Genomic DNA, 23,273 nt, shown 5'->3' on the forward strand with positions numbered 1-23,273 from the left:
TAAAGGGAGAAATGGAAATAGCAGCATTAATAAGGGTAAAATGACTGAGTATAAAGATAAATTAATTCAAATAATTCCAAAAATAACTAATGTGCACTTCAAAATGTATGTGTATGTTATAAAATCGCTTTTTACAAAAAGTTTTTGTTAAAATGGCAAACTAAGATTTTCACATAAGTCACCATCTATTGCACTATGAGGTGATTGAACAATGTTGATTTAAAGCCCTTAATTTGGAGTACAGGTATTCTCATGAACTGGGTGTCTATGAAAACACTGTAGGGAACTATGGGAAAATGTATGAACCAAAAAGAGAACCATGACCAAACGTTTGAGATTGCCACTTTAAGTAAATGCTAATAATGATGAGAAAATAAGTTGAAAACGTATGATTAAAATGTTGTTACATGATTTTCCAAAGTTAGCAAGTATAGTGCCAATATTTCTAATGGCAATGCAGAAACATAGGATATCCATTCATTTCAAATGTACAATTCATATTTCATTTTCATAAACAACTTGCACATCAACAATCGCGTTTTAGTATAAATTACAACATAGTGTGATAATTCGCAAAATAATAATAAAAAAAAAAACGAATAGACAAAAAACTATGCAAGACTACAACAGGAAACTACAGTTCACACTCTGCAATTTGAAAGAACGACAATTTGTTCTGTCAAAGTCTTTTTTTCAGTAAAGTAAACCAATTTAAACAAGTGTTCAAATAGCTGATTGGAGCTTTGAAATTTTTCATTTTGCATGTGTGGACCAGTGAAATTATAGATAAATGAATAAGGAGAAACAAAAGCATGATTCCAAACAGAACAAAAGGAAAAAGACATGCAGATAATAGTGTATACAGTATACAACGAATACACTTCGTGAGCTAGGATTGCAGCTAGGGGATAGGGAGAGCCACAGATAACATGCAAATGTTTTGTATGCAATCATATTTAAACACATAATGGTAGCTGTGTTCAAATAATTCCCCCAAAATTAGAGTGCTCACTCAGACATCAGCAGGTGTTCATGCATGCGGAAGAAGGGATGACTGACGGTCATTCACTACTAGAAATACGGAATAGACTATCTGGAAAGATTAAAGCAGTCCAGAACTACAGTTTCTATGTACCTCAATCGACTGCTTTTGGGTTTTCTCTATCTCCAGCTTGAATTTTTCCCTCTCTGTGGAAAGTTCTGTGACGAGGTGCTTGTAGTCTAAACTTCTGCGGTTACTACTTTGCCACTGGTGCTCCAAGGCAGAGACTTGAGTGACCAGCTCTTCATCATTTCCCAGTTTGGATCTTAGAAGCTCATCTCTCTCATGGCTTACGACTAGCAGCACCTCCTCCAATCTCACCCTCTCTTTGGTCAGGGTTTCTGTATTCTCCTTCCACTTCTGAAGCTCAACAGAGTTCTGGTTCAACTCCTCACTCTTCTCTTCGATAGATTTGTAAAGGTTCTCCTTGCAAAGATTGGCCTCCTTTACAAATGCCTGCTCTTGAAGAAGGTTTTGCTGAAGGGCCATCAGTTCAAAACTTAACTTGCTCAGGTGCTCTGAAGAGGTCTTGTTTTGTCTCAAGCTTTGGTCCAGTTCACCTTTCAACCTTAGTAACTCCTCCTCAACTCTTTTCTCTGCAGTGGTGGCCTTTTCTTGGCTTTTAAGCAGCAAGTTGAGGTTACTGCTATACTCCCTTATTGTGATTGTGGTCTGCTCCAGCTCTGTTTCTATCATCTTCCTTTTATTCACTTCCTCTTGATTGGACTTCCTTAGCACCTCTACCTGGCTCTCCAGCACATCTCTTACGGACTGAAGGTCCTTTATGCGGCCCTGTAACCTGATGATATTCTGTTCCGCTCTGCTTCTTTCGCTAACCTGCCTCTCAATCTCAAAGTGCATCCTCTCAAGTCCCTCTTCACACTCCTTCAACCCTGCGATAGATACGGAGGAGCTAGACAGCTCCATGTGTAGCTTGGCCAGGGTCTCCTCCAAAACATTCTGGCCTTCCTCTATGGTTGTTCTCCTACGTGTCTCCTCCGACAGGCTATGTGTGACGTATGCCACCTGGGCACTCTTGTCTTCCAGCGTCTTTTTGAGTTCAACCAGCTCTACCCTGTGCCGGGCATCGTCTGCCTCTCTCTGCCTTATCAGCGACTCCAGCTGCTCCTCCAGGTCTCTCCTCTGGCGTCCCTCCTCCGCGATAACAGAGAGCTGACTTAGAGCCTGCTGCTCTGCCCTCCTCCTGCCCTCTTCAGCCTCGCCGATTGACAGCCAGTGCCTGGTCAGTTCCTCCTGCAGATCCTTCTTCTCCGCCTCCATGCGATCACATTGTAGCTTCTGCTCATTTGCAGCCTCCTCCCGCTGGGCGGCGAGAAGCTCAATGTCTGCGTGACTGGCCTGGATCTGGAATTCATAGCTGAGCTTTAAGCTTCTCATCTCAGCAATGCAAACAGCCCTTACCTTTGATGTCTCCAACTGCAGTTCTCTCACCCTTGCCGACTCGTCGGCCAGCCTCTGTCGCAGCTGCTCAGCCTCACGCTCCTTATCTGTCATGTTCTTCTCCGCTCTTCTCAGCAGAATCTCATATTCTTCCTTTTGCTTGTTGTAGCGATCCTCTGCTAGCCTCCTTTTCCGCGACTCGTCTTCATTTCCGTTCTCCACCGACAGCAGCTGCTCTTTGGAATTGGAGAGCTCCAGCTGATAATGGGCAAGAGCATCCTGCAGCTGCCGGTTCTTGGTGGTGTTGCTCTCGATCGACCCCTTCAGCAGCCGGAGCTCCTCCTCCAGAAGATCAATTCTGGTATTACGAATCTAATGCGAGACATAACACAAAGATGTGTGAAGAAATTGCCATAAAAAAAAGAAATTGCCAAACCCCATAAAGGACAGGAGTTTATATTCTTCAATATAATGTCATGTTTTAAACAATGAACATTGTAAAATACCAATATTTGGGCACTGATGTGCTGGAGCAAACATGTTGGAAGTGAGTTTAGTTAGAATATTATCTTAATATGATTAACATATTAGGATACCTTGAGCTCCTCCATATTTTTCTGCATTGCTCCCAGGTATGTGTAGTAGTCACCAGAGAGAGTGAACAGCTCCATGTAGCGAGTCTGCATTTCCACAGCCTGAAGAAGAGATCACAAAATGTTTGTTGTATTTGTTACAGAGATATTTTACAAGAGAGAAACAAATTAGCATGAGGGGAAAAAGCTTTCAGAAGTTGATTTTATGAGGCTATAAAAAAGTATATTTCTACAGCCTCCAGTTTACACATTGTTTGTAAACCATTACATACTTATCTACACTTTACCAGTGCTGGCTGAATTTGGGTTTGCCAAATACTGCTGATGGCATTTCTTCAGAGGATATTCTGAAGAAATGCCATCATCTGCAGTATCTGCTTAGGAAACTAAAATCATTTGATGTAAGCAAGGATATGGAAGAAAAATCTGTGCTATCGGATTTTGAAAATAAAAGCCATTGAATTCTAAGCAATCACCTTTATTTTTCAATTAAAAAATATCTAAATAGCTATGTGTCCGAATGCTCAGTGTGCATTGTGTAGTACGGAAAACGTTTCCGAATGCGTACTACCGCCACAGTATACAACGGTAGGTCACTACGTTACCAGACTACGAGTCTGGTAACGGACGAAGAAGAGATGGCTGACCCGACACTACCAACAGCGGCTTAGAAAGACGTCATAGAAAGCGGCGAAAAAAAGACATTAAAAAGAGTAAAAAAGTAAAGTAAGTAATTCAGTAAAAAGTGACATTTTTAATTTAATAGCAACGATGACAAGACGGAAAACAGGTAACTTATCAAGGTAATTTTGCCGGCATCTGAGGGGAGACACGTCATCTCCAAACATCCGGTGGAGTTACGGCGGTGTTCGGAAGAGTTCAGAGGCGTTCTACGCATAGCTGTAGACCGTTCTAGGCGTTCTACGCATAGCTATAGACCGTACTACACTGTCAAGTGTAGTACGGTCAAGTAGTAGACACTGAACATAAATAGTATGTACCAAGTATTTGGATACGAAGGATGGACGGAGAGTCAGTCAACCTATTGGAACCCAATACGGGGATGGCAATTTATACCCTTTATGGGGATCCGCAATTTAAATACAAGGATAGATCGTAATAATATAATCAGCACAAATCTACATCTATATATATATATAGTGATATATATCAAATTGTGTGAGTGTTTAAATATGGTCGCTAGTGTTTACATGTGGTCGATAGTGTTTAAATATGGTAGATAGTGTTTAAATGTGGTCGATAGTGTTTAAATGTGGGCGATAGGGTTTAAATGTGGTCGATAGTGTTTAAATGTGGGCGATAGGGTTTAAATGTGGTCGATAGTGTTTGAATGTGGTCGATAGCGTGTAAATATGGTTGATAGTGTTTAAATATGGTCGATAGTGTTTGAATGTGGTCGATAGTGTTTAAATGTGGTCGATAGCGTTTAAATATGGTTGATAGTGTTTAAATATGGTCTATAGTGTTTAAATGTGGGCGATAGTGTTTAAATGTGGTCGATAGTGTTTGAATGTGGTCGATAGTGTTTAAATATGGTTGATAGGGTTTAAATGTGGTCGATAGGGTTTAAATGTGGTCGATAGGGTTTGAATGTGGTCGATAGTGTTCAAATGTGGTCGATAGTGTTCAAATGTGGTCGATAGGGTTTAAATATGGTCGATAGTTTAAATGTGGTCGATAGTGTTTGAATATGGTCGATAGTGTTTGAATATGGTCGATAGGGTTTAAATGTGGTCGATAGGGTTTAAATGTGGTCGAGAGGGGTTTACATGTTTAAATGTGGTTGATAGGGTTTACATGTTTAAATGTGGTCGATAGTGTTTGAGTGTGGTCGCAAGTGTTTACATGTGGTCGATAGTGTTTAAATGTGGTCGATAGTGTGTAGGTGTGGGCGAGAGTGTTTAAATGTGGTCGATGGTGTTTGGATGTGGTCGATAGGGTTTACATGTTTAAATGTGGTCGATAGTGTTTAATTGTGGTTGATAGTGTTTAATTGTGGTCGATAGGGTTTACATGTTTAAATGTGGTCGATAGTGTTTACATATGGTCGATAGGGGTTACATGTGGTCGATAGGGTTTACATGTGGTCCATAGTGTTTAAATGTGGTCCATAGTGTTTAAATGTGGGCGATAGTGTTTAAATGTGGGCGATAGTGTTTAAATGTGGTCGATAGGGTTTACGTGTGGTCCATAGTGTTTAAATGTGGGCGATAGTGTTTACATGTGGTCGATAGGGTTTACATCTGGTCCATAGTGTTTAAATATGGTCGATAGTGTTTAAATGTGGTCGATAGTGTTTACATGTGGTCGATATTGTTTAAATGTGATCGACAGTGTTTAAATATGGTCGATAGTGTTTAAATATGTTCTTTTCCCTCACTCTCAACCTCATCCCTAACTCTCCACCTCAAGCTGGTGTGTAGTGAGCGTTCTGGCACCGATTGGCTGCCGTGCATCACCCAAGTGGGTGCTACATATTGGTGGTGGTTAGTGAGGTCCCCCCTTCACTTTAGGCGTCTTTGAGTGTTATTAATTATTATTATTCTTCATGTTTAACCTCTGTTTTCCTTTTATTCCTAGTCTGTTTTACATAGTTTTGAATGATGACTATATGCTCTGTAAGGTGACCTTGGGTGTCTTGAAAGGCGCCTCTAAATTAAATGTATTATTATTATTATTATTATTAAATAAAATCTTAAATGTTTAAAAATATTTTCAACATCTCCAAATTACCAAAGTAACCTGCAAAATTCAATGTATGAAATTCAGTGTTAACATCCGGGGACCCAAGGAAGAGCAATTGATCCTAGATGCTAGATCGCGGTCAAGCAAGTAGAGCGGGAATAAGAGCGTCACTCGCTGGTTCTTTCTTTCTTGATACAAACGTTAATTCTAAACAGCATTTTACACAGTAGCCTATAATAAGAAATGCTCAAAGGTAAATCAACGTCATTAAACACTGTAGCTTTTTATGGGGAGAGAAGCAACGGTGGTGGACCTTACTAAACGCCCCATCCATTGAATCGGCCTGTAAAATGCTAATCAAATCAAATCAAAAGTATTTATTAAGCACATTTAATATCAAGGTGAGGTGGGGGGGGGGGGGTCTTATCTTTTATCTATGTGTTTGTTGTAATGCACACCGTTTTAGTTTTTTTACTGCAGTATGAAATAAACGATGAACTAATTTAATGCCTGTTTGTGAAGTGTGTATGTGACTGCAGTGACTTGGCTGGATTTACATGCAGTGTAAGGGTAATTGTAGTGGATAAAGGAGCCCAATTTATTAGGGCACCAAATTGGGGCGATCCGAGGTCCCTTTGCCTACATTTGCTGTGATGCTGGGGCGATCTGAAGCCCGCTGCCCACTGTGGAACGAGAGCGCAGAGCCGACGGTATTGGGCAACTGAAGCGGCAGCAGCTTGTAGTTCCAGTGGAAGCACGGCGTGCCTCGGGAAGAAGCGCCCGATAGCAACCTGCTTTTAATGTTTGGAATAGTGTTGGGTCTGCTCGCTCGTTGCGCTCTTGTTATGCCACCACAGAGGCATATCAACCGTCACGTGCATGCATGCAAACAATAACGTGGGGATAGACAAGGATCATACCCTTAAGCAAGCAGCGAGGGGCGGGAATGCGCATTGCGCTCATATGCAATGAAAACAATCAGCTACAGCAATTTGTTGATATTAGAAAATGTAATTTATACTTTTGAATAATAATAGGATATATTGAATAATTTAAGTGATATATAGGCCTACACATACAAATCATAAAACGGGCTACATTTGGCTTGATTATAAAAGGTATAAGTGGTAATATGAAGAGCCGTTTGGGAGCCGAACGGGCCTGCTGCATGTTTCCACACGTGTACGACTTCATGCCTGCCTACTAGGGATGGGCAAAATGATTCTTTTCCGGGAACTAGTTCTTTCAGTTGAGTTCACTATAACGATTCGTTTGTTTGATTCGTTCGTTTTGATTCGTTCGTTACGTCAGATTACGTCATTTGACAGCCCTGAGCAAAATTAAATCGATGTCTAGGCTCTACCCCCGTGAAAATCGACAAGATACACTATATAGTATAAACAAACGTCCCAACAATATTTATACCACTTGCTTACTCTCTATATGTCATTCATGGTTTTATATTTATAATTATTTTTTTTACATTTAATTCTTCATTATTCAGGCATTACAGAACTTTCATGGTCATAAATAAAAATTATGAACTGCAGTTTAATTTCTTTGTTTGTGCTTGAATTGACGTAGAATGGAGCAAAGACTCCTGGGATTGGGAAATGCGTTTATCCAATAGCAGATGGAGGGCAAGTCAATTTTCAGAAATATAGGGGGATATATGAGTGGCCCCACGTCGAATGGTATGACCCAAGAAACGTCAGACAGAGAAAGTGCGCAAATTCGACGGTACAACCTTGTCATTTGTTTACCCAGGTGCCATGGCAACACCATTGCTACCTCTCATTGGCTGAATCTTTGAGAACGTTGTAGATTCAATCGATATAAGGTTGCGGGGAGACGAAGCTCTGTTCGTTTGTAGATTTTATTTACGTGACCATATTTTTGTTTTATGTTAAAAAAAAAGAATCAAAGAACCAGTTCTTCTTGTTTTGGGGAACCAGTTCTTGTCGTTCACGTTCGGGATTCGTTCGTTGTGAACGAATCGGTCGCGACCGACTCATCCCTACTGCCTACGCTTCAAACTCATGCATGTTGCAAAAATGTGCAACAGCACCCCCTGGGGTCACAATATTCGGTGGCGCAGTGTTCTGTGTAACACTCGCTCTCCTTGATTGACCGCAATCTAGCATCTAGGATTGATTGCCCTTCCTTGGGTGACCCGATGTTAACGCTGAATTTCATACATTGACATTTTAAGCTGACTTTGGCATGTTGAATTTGGTGATGTTGAAAATATTTAAGTTGTATTAAAGTATTTAATTTTGAATTTTTTAACATTGAAAAATAAAGCTGAAAATGATTTCTTGAAAATTCTTGTTAAATTCAGAGGCAAAAATCCAGATACGTTATTTCAATGCATAAATATTCAGTGCTTAGAATTCAGAGGTGTGCGCCTGCAGCCAGAGGGGGCGCCAATAAACCAAATCCCCACACAATGTTATGTACCTCATTGAAAACCGCTTCGCGGCACGTTTTATTTTTTACTGCTCGTGGCGCCCCCCATGTGATTTGGCGCCCACCACAACTATGGCGCCCTGGGCGGCTGCCTGGTTCGCCCGTGCCTAAAACCGCCACTGCTCATCCCATCCCCCTTCCCCCTTTTTTATATGCTACTTTTTATTGATTAAAATACTGATGATGTTCTGTATATGGTTGAATACACTGCTCTTTGTGCCTTTTAATTGACCCTTAGGGATGAATAAAGTGCTTTGAATTTAATTGAAATACACGCTTAATAATCCCTGGCCTCAGCGACATGATGGGTTGAATGATGAAGCGAAAGAAAGTGAAACGCCCTATTCACCAAGGCTTTAGATTAATCTAAAGTCTGATGTATGAGACTACCTCTTGATTAAGCTCTGTAGATGGAGACGTCAGTATGGTCCTCTTGATGGGGATGTTGAGAAGAGTCTCTAATCCAGAGCCGTATGCGGCAAGGTCTGATTCGTAGTCCTATAAGACAAAAGTTTACATTGAAAACAATAATAAAATGAACAGAATAGAGTTCCAATGGATTTTCAGTGTATGTGATGTCTGTTGATTACCTTGATGGAGCTCACACAGTCCCCAGACTCGGTCAACACACTATCTAATGTCCTTCTCTTCTCCTTGATCTCAGAATTCAGTGCCTGGGAAACGGAAATGAAGTTCCGTTAGGTCATGTTGCATTTCTTATGATTAACACCCACGTCTTGGACCATAAAATGAGCAGGTGAAAGACCTTCTGTTGGCTGATGTGTAGGACGACAGTTTCGAGGTCCTCTATCTTGGGGGACTGCAGGGCCTTCTGGCGTTTCTGTGTGGAGTCGATCCACTCATCAAGGGATGTGCTGTCTTTCTTGTACTGCTGCAGCTGGGGAACGTAGAACTCCAGATCCTTCATTCTGAAGGAGGAAAAACACAAGGTCAAACACATACACAAGACCGCTTCATAGTTCATGCATTGATGCAAAAGTGTTTGCGATCATGTATTTGTGTATGTGACTAGGGGCTGAGAACACACCTGCAGTCAATCTGGGTATGGATGCGTCTCCAGCGGTTTGTCAACTGGCCCACCAGCTCGCTGTATGTGGCCAGGGTCATGTCACACCTAAGGGAGGAGTCGCCCACCTGGCTGTTCCAGTTGTTCGCCTTTTCCATCTCTGCCTCCATGGAGTCAAAAACTTCCCTCTTCTGGTCCAACTCAACCTTCATATTCTACAACCGACGACATGGTGAAGTGTCAATGAGTAGTGGGAGAGGAGTAATGAATTGAGTGATTCAGGGCCGCAAGGAAAAATATCATCAGGAGTGTTCCTAGTACATTCATAACATGCTTTACTACAAGCATCGGCAAGGGGCTTTAATTTGGTACCAGATTAACAAAACAAAATGATGGTAGATGACGTCAATTAGATGTCTTTGTACTCCCACGCCAGACCCTGTCATGTGCGCAGTAGGCATGACTTGTAACAGAATCCTCATCAAATACTTTAAAAGGCATTGGATGATAAGAATCAATGATGAACATAGAGCATTACCTTGAGGTACATTATGTAGTCCTCTACCTCTCCAGGTGAGAGGGAAGTGGTATCCTTCTCTGTCAGCCTGGCCTCATGCACTTTCACTATGTCTTCACCGTGTGACACACTCTCCAGCAGGTTCCTGAGGGCCCGCAGCCTGGGTTTGAGAAATGAAAGAATAAACTACAGTTTAGGAAAAATAACATTAGGGAGGTGTGGATTGTTAATGTACTCAAATTCTAAATCTGCTACCTACTGTAGCATATTTGGACCTTTGTATGGTATTTTGCATTGTTCTAGGAATGGCTAATGTTAATTGTGATGTGCATGTGAGAGCATTTGTGCGTGTCATTGTACCTCTGCAGGTAAGCTGAGAGACTGGAGTCCAGAACACCCAGTCTTTGGGTGATTCCCCCGATATCACTGCGTAGGAACTGGGCTTTGTCAGCATCTGCCATGCCCTCGACCTCCATCAAAATCATGTCCTTGATACGCAGGATGTCCCCCTGGATGTCGTCAATGTCTCGTTGTACCGTCTGAACACAACACAAACACGTGCACACATTGTCACTCCCTATGCTCTTAAGATGTGGAATCATTGGGAATATTTTTATTTGTATGTCATCTGTACATAATAATAATAACTAGAAAATACATTTCCTGCAGAAAATGCAGTAAGTGCTGTAGTGCAAAGTGAGGTTGATTTTTTTTTTTTCATTGACTCCCATGTTAAAACAGATAGTATGTTCAAAGAAGAATATCTTAAAAAGTGTAAAATATGAAATAAATATGAAAAGAAGCTCGCGATTCCAAGCTATTCTGAATAAAAATTGTATCTAGGTGAAAAATTTAGGAAGGAGATAGGTCCCAAAGTTTGTAGAGAATAATAAAGAAAGAAAGAAAGAAAGAAAGAATAAAACGTATAGTTTTATCTAACAATAGTTGAGCGCTGCATGCAGCACTCACACTAGGAAGAGAAAAAAAAGACGGCATCACGTCAAGCAAGTACCGTATTTTCCGCACTATAAGGCGGACCGGAGTATAAGCCGCAGCAGCTAAATTGAATGATGTTTACATATATAAACTGCACTGGAGCCCGCAACTTAAAAATCCAGAGATTTAGGAGGCCCCCTAGTGATCGTTAGCTATAAAATTCAAAGATTAGCCGCACCGTTGTATAAGACGCAGAATCGCAAAATGGGAAAAAAGGCGCGGCTTATAGTCCGAAAATTACGGTATATAAAAATGGGTTTTAAGAAGTGATTTAAAAGAGGTTACTGATTCAGCAAGCCTTATCTCCCCGGGTAGGTCGTTCCAAAACCGAGGCACCCTGAAAGAGTGTGAATGCATGTTTGTTTGTGTGAGTGTTTGTGCGCTTGCAATGCATGTGTGTGTGCGTGTCGCTTAAGGGTTTTGACATCTACCTCCAGCTCTGTAATACGAAGGCCACATTCCCGCACTTTGTCGTCCCCCAGACTGATGTGGATGTGCTGGTTGAGTGCTCCCTCCGCTGACTCCATCCTAGTCCTGAGGGTGCGGAGCTCCATCAGGCTGCGGGAGCTGGACCCATGGAAGGAGGAGGAGGAGGAGGAGGAAAAGGCGGAGGAGGACGTCTTCCTCTTCACAGACTCAGCCTTGATCGTTCGCACCGCTTCCTTCTTGATCACGTGGTCCTTCTTCACCTCTACTTTCTTGAGTTCCACCTTCCTTTTCGCCTCCTCTATCTTCCTTTTCTCCTCCCTCAACCTCACCTCCTCCTCCAGTCTTTGCGTCTCCGCCATCCTCCTCTTCTCCTCCTCCCGCTTCATCGCCTTCTCCCTCTTCCTCACCTCCTCCTCCAGCCTCATTGCCTCCTCCCTCTTCCTTGCTGCCTCCTCCGTCCTTCTCCTCTCCTCCTCCCGTCTCTTCGCCTGCTCCCTCTGCCTCATCTCCTCCTCTAGCATCAATGCCTCCTCCCTCTTCCTGGCCTCCTCCTCCATCCTTCTATTCTCCTCTAGTCTCCTTATTTCCACTCTCCTTCTTTCCTCCTCCTCCTCCACCTCCCTCATCCTTTCCATCCTCTCCATTCGTATCTGCTGCTCCTCCTGGATGACTACCTGCTGGCTTGGCTGCTGAATAAGATACATTGGTTGGTGTACCAGTTGCCATTTCGGTTCAACCTGCTGTGGTTCGATGTTTTGTAGCTGTACAGCTGGGGGGGAGAATATGCAATATATTGTTTATCTAGTAGAAAATCTGACCGAATAGCTCCATAGCTCCTTTAGTCTTACACTTGGCAATATTGACAATGACTTTATTAGATGATTTATTTCAAGTATTTTCGGTTGTTTACCGTAGTCTGTTGAGGCATACTGGGTGTAGGAAGGCAATTGCACCACCAGTTGCTCATAGTGATTCTGGGCTCCATTGTACTGGCTTTCAATGGTCATCAAGTCCTCCTCTTCAATCATCTGGGAGCCATGGGAGTTGACTCTAAACTCTGCATAGTGAGTCTCCAATCGTTTAATCAGGCTGCGGTATTCCTCAGAAGACATTCGAGACAGCTGGGGAACACACACACACACACACACACACACACACACAGACAAATGGACACACATGCACGCAAAAAATTACTACTAATTACACAAACAATTAAAGACGATGATGAACATGCAATCAGGCCTAGCCTTACCATGGCGACGGTGAGTGAGTTTATGTTTTCAATATCCATGCAACAGTACTGCCACGAGATGAGGCTCTTGATGTTGATGTACAGCTGGTTCCATATGGAGAGAATTGCCTCGTAGTACTGGTCATTCCTTTGGAAGAAACGTGTTACATTAGATCCCAGACCTACACTTCTAGCTTCTATTTTTCATTAACACTCCATATGGAGAGAATGGCCTCATAGTACTGGTCATTCCTTTAGAAAGAAATGCGTGAAATTAGATCACAGACCTACATCGATACATTACATTGATTATAGACCTGTAACATCTGTTTTGAAACGTATTCAATGATTGTTAGTTATTTATACATAAGGAGCACGTGTGCAGCAGACACTGGCTCGCTGCTGCCATTTGCCTCTTTAAATCTTTAACCCCCAAAGAAAAAGCTAAGGCAAATACATGGATTTAAATTGTGTGACAAATGTGAAGCTATTAAGAAATTAACTTCCATTGGCCCTTCTTATTATTAGTATTATAATGCAAATAATTATTTTAATTATATGAAGAAAAGAAAATCCATCATCATTGCGTGTGTATGTGAGTGTTCCTACTTCTTGGCCATGGAGATAGAGATGGGGTTTGGAGGTGGGACCAGCAGGCAGACAGAGGGCACCAGCATGTCCAGGCCACCTGGTCCAGTCACCTGCCACTTGCTGCGCTGGCTGTTGTCCTTAAGGATGCCCTCGTTGTCCTTACAGATTACTTTCTGTGGACAACACACAGCACACACATACGATTTTACTTACGTAAAGTCAGTCATCTCACATCTCGCCCCCTTCGTTGATAATTTTACTCCCTTTCCTTTTGTTCCTCGCATCTTTGATTGTCCTCACTCACATTCAATGATTTCACCTGTCCCTCATTTACATTCCCCTCCTAGTGTATTTAGTCAACATCCAAGATTCCTCTGCGCCTGTTCCTCTGCTCTTCATATCCTAGCATTTTCCGAGTGGTATTTACGGCTCCCGGTGTTCTGATCTAAAACTGATTATCCATGTACCGACCCACTACGCCTTGGTCTTCTCCATGCCAGATTGTTTGCCTTGATCGTCAACTGAATTCCTGTGTACCGATCTATCTGCTAGTAAAGACCATTGTTTCTACACAGGCCAGACATTTTGCATCCCAAGTCTTGCTATTAAGTCTGATTTCCCCTGTTGTTCACCCAGCCATTACAACTCATCCGACAAAATGGATCCAATAAATCCCTTAATCCAGTTGAAAATGGTTTGGGTAGGGGCTCAAGAAGTGATCAGTGTTATTTTTGACTAAAATGTAGAAAGTTGAGTCTCTAGGTGAGGGAAGAAGATAGGTCCCAAATTTGCCACCCTGTGACCAGATATAGTTCTGTTCTCAGATTCAACCAAACAGGTGGTCCTACTGGAGCTGACAGTTCCCTGGGAGGAGCGCATGGAAGAGGCCAATGAGAGGAAGCGTGCCAAGTATGCCAACTTAGTGGAGGAGTGCCGCAGACGGGGGTGGCGTGCCCGGTGTGTGCCAATAGAGGTGGGCTGTAGAGGCTTTGCAGCTCGATCTCTCTGCAAAGCATACAGCATGCTTGGAGTCACAGGTGCACGTCAGAGAAAGGCCATCAAGACCACCACAGAGGCAGCTGAGAAGGCCTCTAGATGGCTGTGGATCAAGAGGGGCGATCCGTGGGTACATGCTACTTAGACACAAGTTGGGACTTGATCAATCCCGGCTGGGTCGCCTGGTTGAGGGTGTATGATGTTGCGAGACCCGAAACACCCAATGACCCCAGGTTCCATCACTGATGATGTGTTTAAGTGCATCAATAGATGAAAGAAAGAAAGAAAGAAAGAAAGAAAGAAAGAAAGAAAGAAAGAAAGAAAGAAAGAAAGAAAGAAAGAAAGAAAGAAAGAAAGAAAGAAAGAAAGAAAGAAAGAAAGAAAGAAAGAAAGAAAGAAAGAAAGAAAGAAAGAAAGAAAGAACTAGAAATTGCATTTCCTGCAGAAAACGCATGTGAATGCTGATGACTGAATGAAAAGCGCAAAGCATTGCTGAAAATGAAGGAATGTAAAATTAATTGAACAGAAGAATCTGAAAAGTAGTAGCTGAAGAAGTAGTAGTAGCTGAAGTAGTAACTAAAGTATAAGTAGTAGTAGCTGAAGTATAAGTAGTAGTAGCTGATGTATTGGTAGTAATAGTTGCTGAATTAGTAGTAGTAGTAGCTGAAGTAGTAGGTAGTAGCTGGAGTAGTAGGTAGTAGCTGGAGTAGTAGGTAGTAGCTGAAGTAGTAGTAGTAGCTGAAGTAGTAGAAGTAGCTGAAGTAGTAGTAGAAGCTGAAGTAGTAGTAATAGCTGAAGTAGTAGTAGTACTAGTAGCTGAAGTAGTAGTAGGTAGTAGCTGAAGTAGTAGTAGGAGCTGAAGTAGTAGTAGTAGCTGAAGTAGTACTAGTATGGGAGAAATTAACCATTACTTTTATATTAACTATGAGTATTATCAGGCCTATATATCAGGTATATAGATTAATGGTGGAAAGCAGCAAAACCACCTGGATTCAGAGGAGGGACTCATACGGCGCGAGAGTCTGGGGCCAAGGCGTACTGACATCCTCCCATTGTTTAGATTAACTGCAGAAGATGACCACATGCTTAAAGGAATGTATGGCTGACTGTCCTTGCCATATCAGGCAATTCTGAGCATGTACCGAGGGCGGTCATATTATGCAAAACAGCTCAGGTTGAAAGAATAAAAAGGACCGGGATCGGACGACCCGGCATTGTCTTTGCAAACCTCACTCGGCATTGTTGTTTCTCGTTTGCGGGTAACAATAAAGTCTCTGTCAATACTTGATCCAGACTCCCCGATTCCTCCTGCTCTCTTAGTTAGTTGAAGTGATAGAACTCGGTTATTTTCTACCACACTAGTAGCTGAAGTAGTAGGTAGTAGCTGAAGTAGTAGTAGTAGCTGAAGTAGTAGTAGTAGCTGAAGTAGTAGGTTGTAGCTGAAGTAGTAGTAGTAGCTGAAGTAGTAGGCAGTAGCTGAAGTAGTAGTTGTAGCTGAAGTAAAGGTAGCAGCTGAAGCAGTTGTAGTAGCTGAAGTAGTAGTAACTGAAGTAGTAGTTAGTAGAAAAAGTAGTAGTAGTAATTGTTGTAGTAGTTGTATTGGTAGGAATAGTAGTAATGGTAGTAGTAGTAGCTGAAGTAGTAGTAGTAGTAGTAGCTGAAGTAGTAATTGTAGTAGTTGTATTGGTAGGAATCGTAGTAATGGTAGTAGTAGTATTGGTAGGAGTAGTAATGGTAGTAGTAGTATTGGTAGGAGTAGTATTATAAGTAGAAATGGAAGTAGTAGTAGTAGTAGGCAGTAGGAATGTTGAATAGCTTAAAATCAAGTGAGAGATTTGAAGAGAGTTCAAAATGTTAAAATCGAATTGGAATAAAGCTGTGCGTGTGTGTGTGTGTGTGTGTGTGTGTGTGTGTGTGTGTGTGTGTGTGTGTGTGTGTGTGTTTCTTAAAGGTCCCATGACATGAAAATCTCACTTTATGAGGTTTTCGAACATAAATATGAGTTCCCCTAGCCTGACTGCGGTCCCCCAGTGACTAAAACTTGCGTTCGGTGTAAAACGAGCACTAGCTGTTCTGCTCGCCTTTGAAAAAACGGAAGCTCAAGCGCGCTGATTTGGAATGTCTTTATTTATGTCGTCATAAAGCATCTAAGCTCCTCCCCTTACTCTGCCTGGCCCGCCAAGAGACGTTGGCCCGCCAATGAGACACGACCGTGCGAGCGCCACATGTGTGTGTGTGAATACACACACTGTAACGCAAGTGTTTCTTGTCGGTTCTTTGACGTCTCTTGTATTTCCACAACGAGACTGTAGTGGGGGTTATCTGAGCCATGGTTGAGAAGGAATTGGGGGAAAGAAACTTTGGCTTTGACTCGCTGAAGTACATGAACTGCGACATGCCACCGGTTGCCACGAGGCACCATCGCCCGGCAGCGGGCAGCCGGCAGCAGGCAGCGCGCGGTTCAGTCGACTTCAGGTTGATGTGAAAGTGGAAGAACCAGAGACGTTGCAGAACTCGACAGTCGTTTGTGATTCATAATATCGTCTTGAGGCGCACGCAGCTTTTGGCCGTGATAATATGTATTATATGATATAGATATTTATGCATTATATGATATTATTTAGATATAGAGCTCCAGGAATGTAACGCAAGTGTTGTACACTTCCTTGTTATTTGGATAACCGTTCTGCTTTTGGTGTTATGGCGCATAACACGTCGGACTCTCGTCTCTGGTATTTCTACAACGATACTCGTAGTGGGGGTTATCTCAGCCAAGGTTGAGAATGAATTGGGGGGAAGGAACTTTGGTTTTGACTCCCTCAAGAACATGAACCACGACATGGAGGAGAAAGGGATTGTTGGCGGCGAATGTCTCCCGCTTGAGCCCCGCTGAGGGACCACCGCCGGAGGCGGAGGTGCCTAAGCGCTGCCCGGCAACAATCCCTTTCTCCTCCTTGTCGCGGTTCAGTCTACTTCACATTGATGTGGACATGGAAGAACCAGGAACGTCGGAGAACCCAACGCGGTCATTTGAGATACATAATATCGGCTCACACAGCTTTTGGCCGTGATAATATATATTATATGATATAGATATCTATGTAGGCTATATGATTATATTTAGATATAGAGCTCCAGGACTCCCGTGTGTTCTAGAATATTTACAGAACACGGCTAAAGGCTGTGTGCGCCTCGCCATTGCGATACATCCACTGTAAACAGAGCGCATGGTACCGTGGCTGTAAGCTGCTCAGGGCCACACCCCCACCCTCCTGCTTGACCCGCCTCGCTCCTCCTCATTTGCATTATAGCTACAGACGCCAAAACAGCGCATTTGGGGGAAGCTCAATGTGCGACTGGCTCGGAGTGGCTGTAACTCTGCACCACGGCTGAATTTCGGGAACTTCTTTGAATACTGTGTTAGTTGCCCACTAATACCTACATTAAAGAATACATAAAATAGCATGTCATGGGACCTTTAACATGTGAAACGGCCTCTCCGTGATGCAATGAATTAAAAAAAGAATTAAACATTAATCAGACAATGCGGTTATATGCTATATACCCTAGAGTAAATGTGGTATAAAGGCTGGGACGAATTTCAAATTATAAATATGTACACTTTATGTTGAAAGTATACCGTCGCGATTCCCATTGAAACGAATGGTGCGGTGACTTGTCAAGAGCTGGTAGGTTGTGAAAAATGTGGTATAAAGGCTGGGACGAATTTCGAATTAGAAATATGCACAATGTATCCTTTAAATAGTCCATGCAACAGATGGCCAATGTGAATAATATATCTCATAAGATAAGATAAGATAAAGCTCACTAAGCCCATTTGTTTTTTCCCCAAGTAACCGGTTGATTTCTTTCTCTCATTGGCTAAAATTCAACGAGAGCGTCCTAGACTCAGTCCTAGAACAGCATACGATTGGCTGGCTCTCGTGAGTCGTGACGTCTCTCAATCGGTCCCTCCTCACCACTCACACAGTGAGTGAACGAGCTGTCAGCGAGTCAGCAACTAGGGGGTCTGGGAGGAGTCGACTCTGAGAACGAACGAGACGAACGAGATGAATGAGACCAAAAAAAGTTTGGTTCGTTCGTCTTAAAGATTCGTTCATTCGAACTGATTCGTTTGCGACCGAGCCAACTCTATGTGTGTGTGTGTGTGTGTGTGTGCCTGAACGTCCTCACGTTCTGACGTCAACGGAAATCAATGAGAGCAACTGACAACTATGCCGGTTTGAAACTAAAACTGTGATTCTGAAAAAGTATAAACGCTATCGAAATGTCGTTTGCATAGTATGGAAGATACAAATGTGTAGATTTGTCCAAGGTTTTGAATTATGGTTAAAAGTTGAAATTTGACCGAGTTACGATGTCGGAAGTAATTTAAGTGTCAGAATGGGCAGACGGCTTCAATGGGACCAACTGTAGAATATGACGTGAAATGTGTAGATTTGTTAAATGGTTTGAATGAAGATAAACTGTTGAAAATCGATTGAGTTACGTCTTAAACAGTTGAAGTACCAGAGGAAGTCCCATGTTAAAAAAAAGTGGAAAAAGCTGAATAGTTTAAAAAGTTGAAACAGTTGAAAAACGCTGAATAATAGCCATCATGTCGTTAAATAGCTGAAAGTTGTAATATCTGAATGGTTTCTGTAGCTGAAAGTATAGCAGAGGAGTTGAAGACCAAAAAACAGGAGGAATAAGAATAAAAATAAGAACTAGAAATTGCGTTTCTTGCAGAAAACGCGTGTTAACGCGGACAGCTGAATGAAAAGCGCAAAGCATTGCTGAAAATGAAGAAATGTAAAATCAAATGAACTGAAGAATCTGAAATTATTATTAGTAGTAGCTGAAGTAGGAGTAGTAGCTGAAGTATTAGTAGCTGAAGTGTAAGTAGTAGTAGCTGAAGTAGTAGTAGTAGCTGAAGTAGTAGTAGTAGTAGCTGAAGTAGTAGTAGCTGAAGTAGTAGTAGAAGATGAAGTAGTAGTAGTAGTAGCTGCTGAAGTAGTAGTAGTAGTAGTAGTAGCTGAAGTAGTAGTAGAAGATGAAGTAGTAGTAGCTGAAGTAGTAAAAGCTGAAGTAGTAGTGGTAGAAGATGAAGTAGTAGTAGCTGAAGTAGTAGTAGAAGATGAAGTAGTAGTAATAGTAGCTGAAGTAGTAGTAGTAGCTGAAGTAGTAGATAGTATCTGAAATAGAAGTAGTGGCTGAAGTATCAGGTAGTAGCTGAAGTAGAAGTAGTAGCTGAAGAAGTAGGTAGTAGCTGAAGTAGCAGTAGTGGCTGAAGTAGTAGGTAGTAGCTGAAGTAGTCGTAGTTGCTGAAGAATTAGTAGAAGCTGAAGTAGTAGTAGTAGCTGAAGTACTAGTAGAAGATGAAGTAGTAGTAGCTGAAGTAGTAAAAGCTGAAGTAGTATTAGCAGTAGTAGATTAAGTAGTAGTAGTAGTAGTAGTAGTAGCTGAAGTAGTAGTAGAAGCTGAAGTAGTAGGTAGTATCTGAAGTAGAAGTAGTGGCTGAAGTATTAGGTAGTAGCTGAAGTAGAAGTAGTAGCTGAAGAAGTAGGTAGTAGCTGAAGTAGTAGTAGAAGCTGAAGTACTAGGTAGTAGCTGAAGTAGTAGTATTAGCTGAAGTAGTAATAGAAGCTGAAGTAGTAGTAGTAGCTGAAGTAGTAGTAGAAGCTGAAGTAGTAGTAGTAGCTGAAGTAGTAGTAGAAGCTTGAGTAGTAGTAGAAGTAGCTGAAGTAGTAGTAGTAGCTGAAGTAGTAGGTGCTGAAGTGTAAGTAGTAGTAGCTGAAGTAGTAGTAGTAGCTGAAGTAGTAGTAGTAGTAGCTGAAGTAGTAGTAGCTGAAGTAGTAGTAGAATATGAAGTAGTAGTAGCAGTAGCTGCTGAAGTAGTAGTAGTAGTAGCTGAAGTAGTAGTAGAAGATGAAGTAGTAGTAGCTGAAGTAGTAAAAGCTGAAGTAGTAGTGGTAGAAGATGAAGTAGTAGTAGCTGAAGTAGTAGTAGAAGATGAAGTAGTAGTAGCTGAAGTAGTAAAAGCTGAAGTAGTAGTAGTAGATGAAGTAGTAGTAATATTAGCTGAAGTAGTAGTAGTAGCTGAAGTAGTAGATAGTATCTGAAATAGAAGTAGTGGCTGAAGTATCAGGTAGTAGCTGAAGTAGAAGTAGTAGCTGAAGAAGTAGGTAGTAGCTGAAGTAGCAGTAGTAGCTGAAGTAGTAGGTAGTAGCTGAAGTAGTCGTAGTAGCTGAAGAATTAGTAGAAGCTGAAGTAGTAGTAGTAGCTGAAGTACTAGTAGAAGATGAAGTAGTAGTAGCTGAAGTAGTAAAAGCTGAAGTAGTATTAGCAGTAGTAGATGAAGTAGTAGTAGTAGCTGAAGTAGTAGTAGAAGCTGAAGTAGTAGGTAGTATCTGAAGTAGAAGTAGTGGCTGAAGTATTAGGTAGTAGCTGAAGTAGAAGTAGTAGCTGAAGAAGTAGGTAGTAGCTGAAGTAGTAGTAGTAGCTGAAGTAGTAGTAGAAGCTGAAGTACTAGGTAGTAGCTGAAGTAGTAGTATTAGCTGAAGTAGTAATAGAAGCTGAAGTAGTTGTAGTAGCTGAAGTAGTAGTAGAAGCTTGAGTAGTAGTAGAAGTAGCTGAAGTAGTAGTAGTAGCTGAAGTAGTAGGTAGTAGCTGAAGTAGTAGTATAAGTAGCTGAAGTCGTAGGTAATAGCTGAAGTAGTAGTAGCAGCTGAAGTAGTAGTAGTCGCTGAAGTAGTATTAGCTGTAGTAGTAGGTAGTAGCTGAAGTAGTAGTAGTAGCTGAAGTAGTAGTAGTAATTGTAGTAGTTGTATTGGTAGGAGTAGTAGTAATAGTAGTAGTAGTATTGGTAGGAGTAGTAATAGTATTGGTAGGAGTAGTAGTAGTAGTAGTAGTAGCAGTGGTAGTAGTAGTAATAGGCAGTAGAAATGTTGAATAGCTTTAGGCCCCGTTCACACAAAGCCGAAACGGGCGAAACCGTTACGGTTTCGATCTATCCGGTTTCGAAGTATCTCCGTAAAGACGAAGCCAAGTGAAACCGGGTAGATCTGTAGAAACGCTGTAGTACACATTCCAGGCCCATAAGGAGCGCTGCTTCTGGTACAGAAATCCAGAAGAAATGAAATAAGAAGAAGAGGCGAGCATGCGCATAAAGGCTGCCCTTATGCGCATGCTCGCATGTGATTTCTGAGACTCCGCGGGCTTAAGAGCCATTGGCTAGGAGGTCGAGGGGTGGGGTGATGACGTCATGGTTTGCGGTTTCAGTCGGTTTCAGGCGTACACACGAATCCAAAACGAAACCGGGTAGATTTGAAACCACCTCCGAGGGTGGTTTCAGAAGTTTGTGGTTTCAGTCAGCGGATTCGCCGGCTTCGTGTGTACGGAAGGCCGAACCGTACAAGACCTTTGCGGTTTCGCCATAAAATCGGCTTCGTGTGAACGGGGCCTTAATCAAGTGAGATATTTGAACACAGATCAAAGTGTTAAAATCGAATTCAGCATTCACACTAATAAAGATTTCAATATCTAGAGTGTGAATGCTACAACATTCACACTAACAAAACGTATGAAGAACAATAGTTGAGCGCCGCATTCAGCACTTACCTAAAAAGGCTTTTTCTATACAACATTTGACCACTCACCTGGTCTTGTTTGAAGTCACAGAGGGCTCGCACGATGACGGTGCTGCTGCTATTCTCCTCGGGGTTCCTGGGCTTCAGCCTCACGATGCTCTTGGACGCGTTGACCAGGTGCTGGACCTGCCTCTTGTTCTCCAGGATTTTTTCCTTTTCTTTCTAGAAAGTCAACACGAACACGAAGGGGCAAATCGACTGAGGTGTAGAGAAGTACTTCAACATAATGATGGGCAGTTCCTACAGTTTTTCTGACCCACCTCTAGTTCCGCGAGCAGCTCGAGCAGGCTGTCCAGGGAGGTGTCCTTGTCACAGGTGAACTTCTTGCGTATGGTCTCATGTTCCTTCTGCAGTGCGCCGTACGTCTCATTCGCCTCCTTGAAGAACTTGAGCGCACAAATGATTCCAATTAATTAGGTCAGTGCTGCATGCAGCGCTCAACTATTGTTCTTCATAAGTTGTATTCTTTCTTTCTTTTTCCTTCTTTCTTTCGTTCCTTCTTTATTATTCTCTACAAACTTTGGGACCTATCTCCTCCCTCAATTTTTCTCGTAGAGATTCTTTAAATATCTTATACTAGAAATGCTTTGCATTTTTCATTCAGTGGTAACTTTATTTGTTTCCAACCATTTACTTTTTCTTAAATGGTGAGCATGTTCACATTGTTTACTTGATTAAGACTTTTGAACTTTTGTTCAAATCTCTTCACTTGATTTAAGCCATTTAACGTTTCTTTATTTCTTAATCTATGTGGCTTTATTAAAAAATGTCAACCTCACTTTGTACTACAGCACTCACCGCATTTTCTGCAGGAAATGCATTTTCTAGTTGAATTCTGTTTTCCATGCAAAATATGCAAAAGCCTTTTTTGGAATGTATCATTGTTCACGCAGGTGGCTAAGTAACTACTGCTCACTATCATTGGCAATGCCAGTCCACTCTATATGGAAGAGGCGCTGCTTTTTGTTCCCCCTGATAATTGTTTGTTTGTGTAGCACTGAGTAATGTCATTTGTTTGCATTTATTAATTGCCTAAATTAAGTGTGTGTGTGTGTGTGTGTGTGTGTGTGTGTGTGTGTGTGTGTGTGTGTGTGTGTGTGTGTGTGTGTGTGTGTGTGTGTGTGTGTGTGTGTGTGTGTGTGTGTGTGTGTCAGGATAGGTTTATATATCGTGAAGCAGGGAATTCTGTATCAGAGTTTAAAGTTTTTGAATGTGTGTGTGTAATGGTTTAGTACCTGGCTGTAGGCTGCATTCTCCTTCAGATGGACATGAATGCACTTGGTGATCTGCAGGAGCCAGCTCCACTGTGTCTGCAGAGTGTCCATGTAGGCCTGAGGTAGACACCCATAGCAAACAGATCATTGTACTGCTGATAGTGAAGTGACAATGTGTAACAATATGTTAGTCACAGCTTTTGTAGGGTTACTTTTGAAGTTGCATCCACTGCATGATTATTAGTAGTGTACATATATTGGCTATCACATCCAGAGGAACTGTACACACCTCGATCTTGTCCGAGGCGGGGTGGTTGTTTTTCAGGGCCACGTCTACTTTGACCTTGAGTCTATTCAGGTCCCTCTCCTTCCCTTCCAGGGCACTCATCAATTGCTGTGGAACAACATGATG

The 23,273-nt window shown here is 42.0% G+C and overlaps 1 protein-coding gene across 2 annotated transcripts in view; it reads right to left on the reverse strand.

Annotated features, from left to right (window-relative positions):
• LOC132469993 (epiplakin-like) overlaps positions 1-23,273 on the reverse strand; it is a 55,096-nt gene that overhangs the window by 26,366 nt on the left and 5,457 nt on the right. For both annotated transcript variants that reach the window (XM_060068135.1, XM_060068134.1), the window contains exons 8-23: positions 23,151-23,255; positions 22,883-22,978; positions 21,908-22,033; positions 21,657-21,809; positions 13,021-13,175; positions 12,433-12,559; positions 12,091-12,301; positions 11,183-11,949; positions 10,116-10,294; positions 9,777-9,915; positions 9,260-9,453; positions 8,978-9,140; positions 8,802-8,885; positions 8,602-8,709; positions 3,040-3,138; positions 2,465-2,815 (exon numbers count right to left, since the gene is read on the reverse strand). In XM_060068135.1, coding sequence (XP_059924118.1) covers positions 2,465-2,815; positions 3,040-3,138; positions 8,602-8,709; positions 8,802-8,885; positions 8,978-9,140; positions 9,260-9,453; positions 9,777-9,915; positions 10,116-10,294; positions 11,183-11,949; positions 12,091-12,301; positions 12,433-12,559; positions 13,021-13,175; positions 21,657-21,809; positions 21,908-22,033; positions 22,883-22,978; positions 23,151-23,255 — 3,057 coding nt within the window. The remainder of the gene's footprint in view (positions 1-2,464; positions 2,816-3,039; positions 3,139-8,601; positions 8,710-8,801; positions 8,886-8,977; positions 9,141-9,259; positions 9,454-9,776; positions 9,916-10,115; positions 10,295-11,182; positions 11,950-12,090; positions 12,302-12,432; positions 12,560-13,020; positions 13,176-21,656; positions 21,810-21,907; positions 22,034-22,882; positions 22,979-23,150; positions 23,256-23,273) is intronic.

The sequence above is a fragment of the Gadus macrocephalus genome, chromosome 12 (genome assembly GCF_031168955.1).
Source record: "Gadus macrocephalus chromosome 12, ASM3116895v1".
NCBI lineage: Eukaryota > Metazoa > Chordata > Actinopteri > Gadiformes > Gadidae > Gadus > Gadus macrocephalus.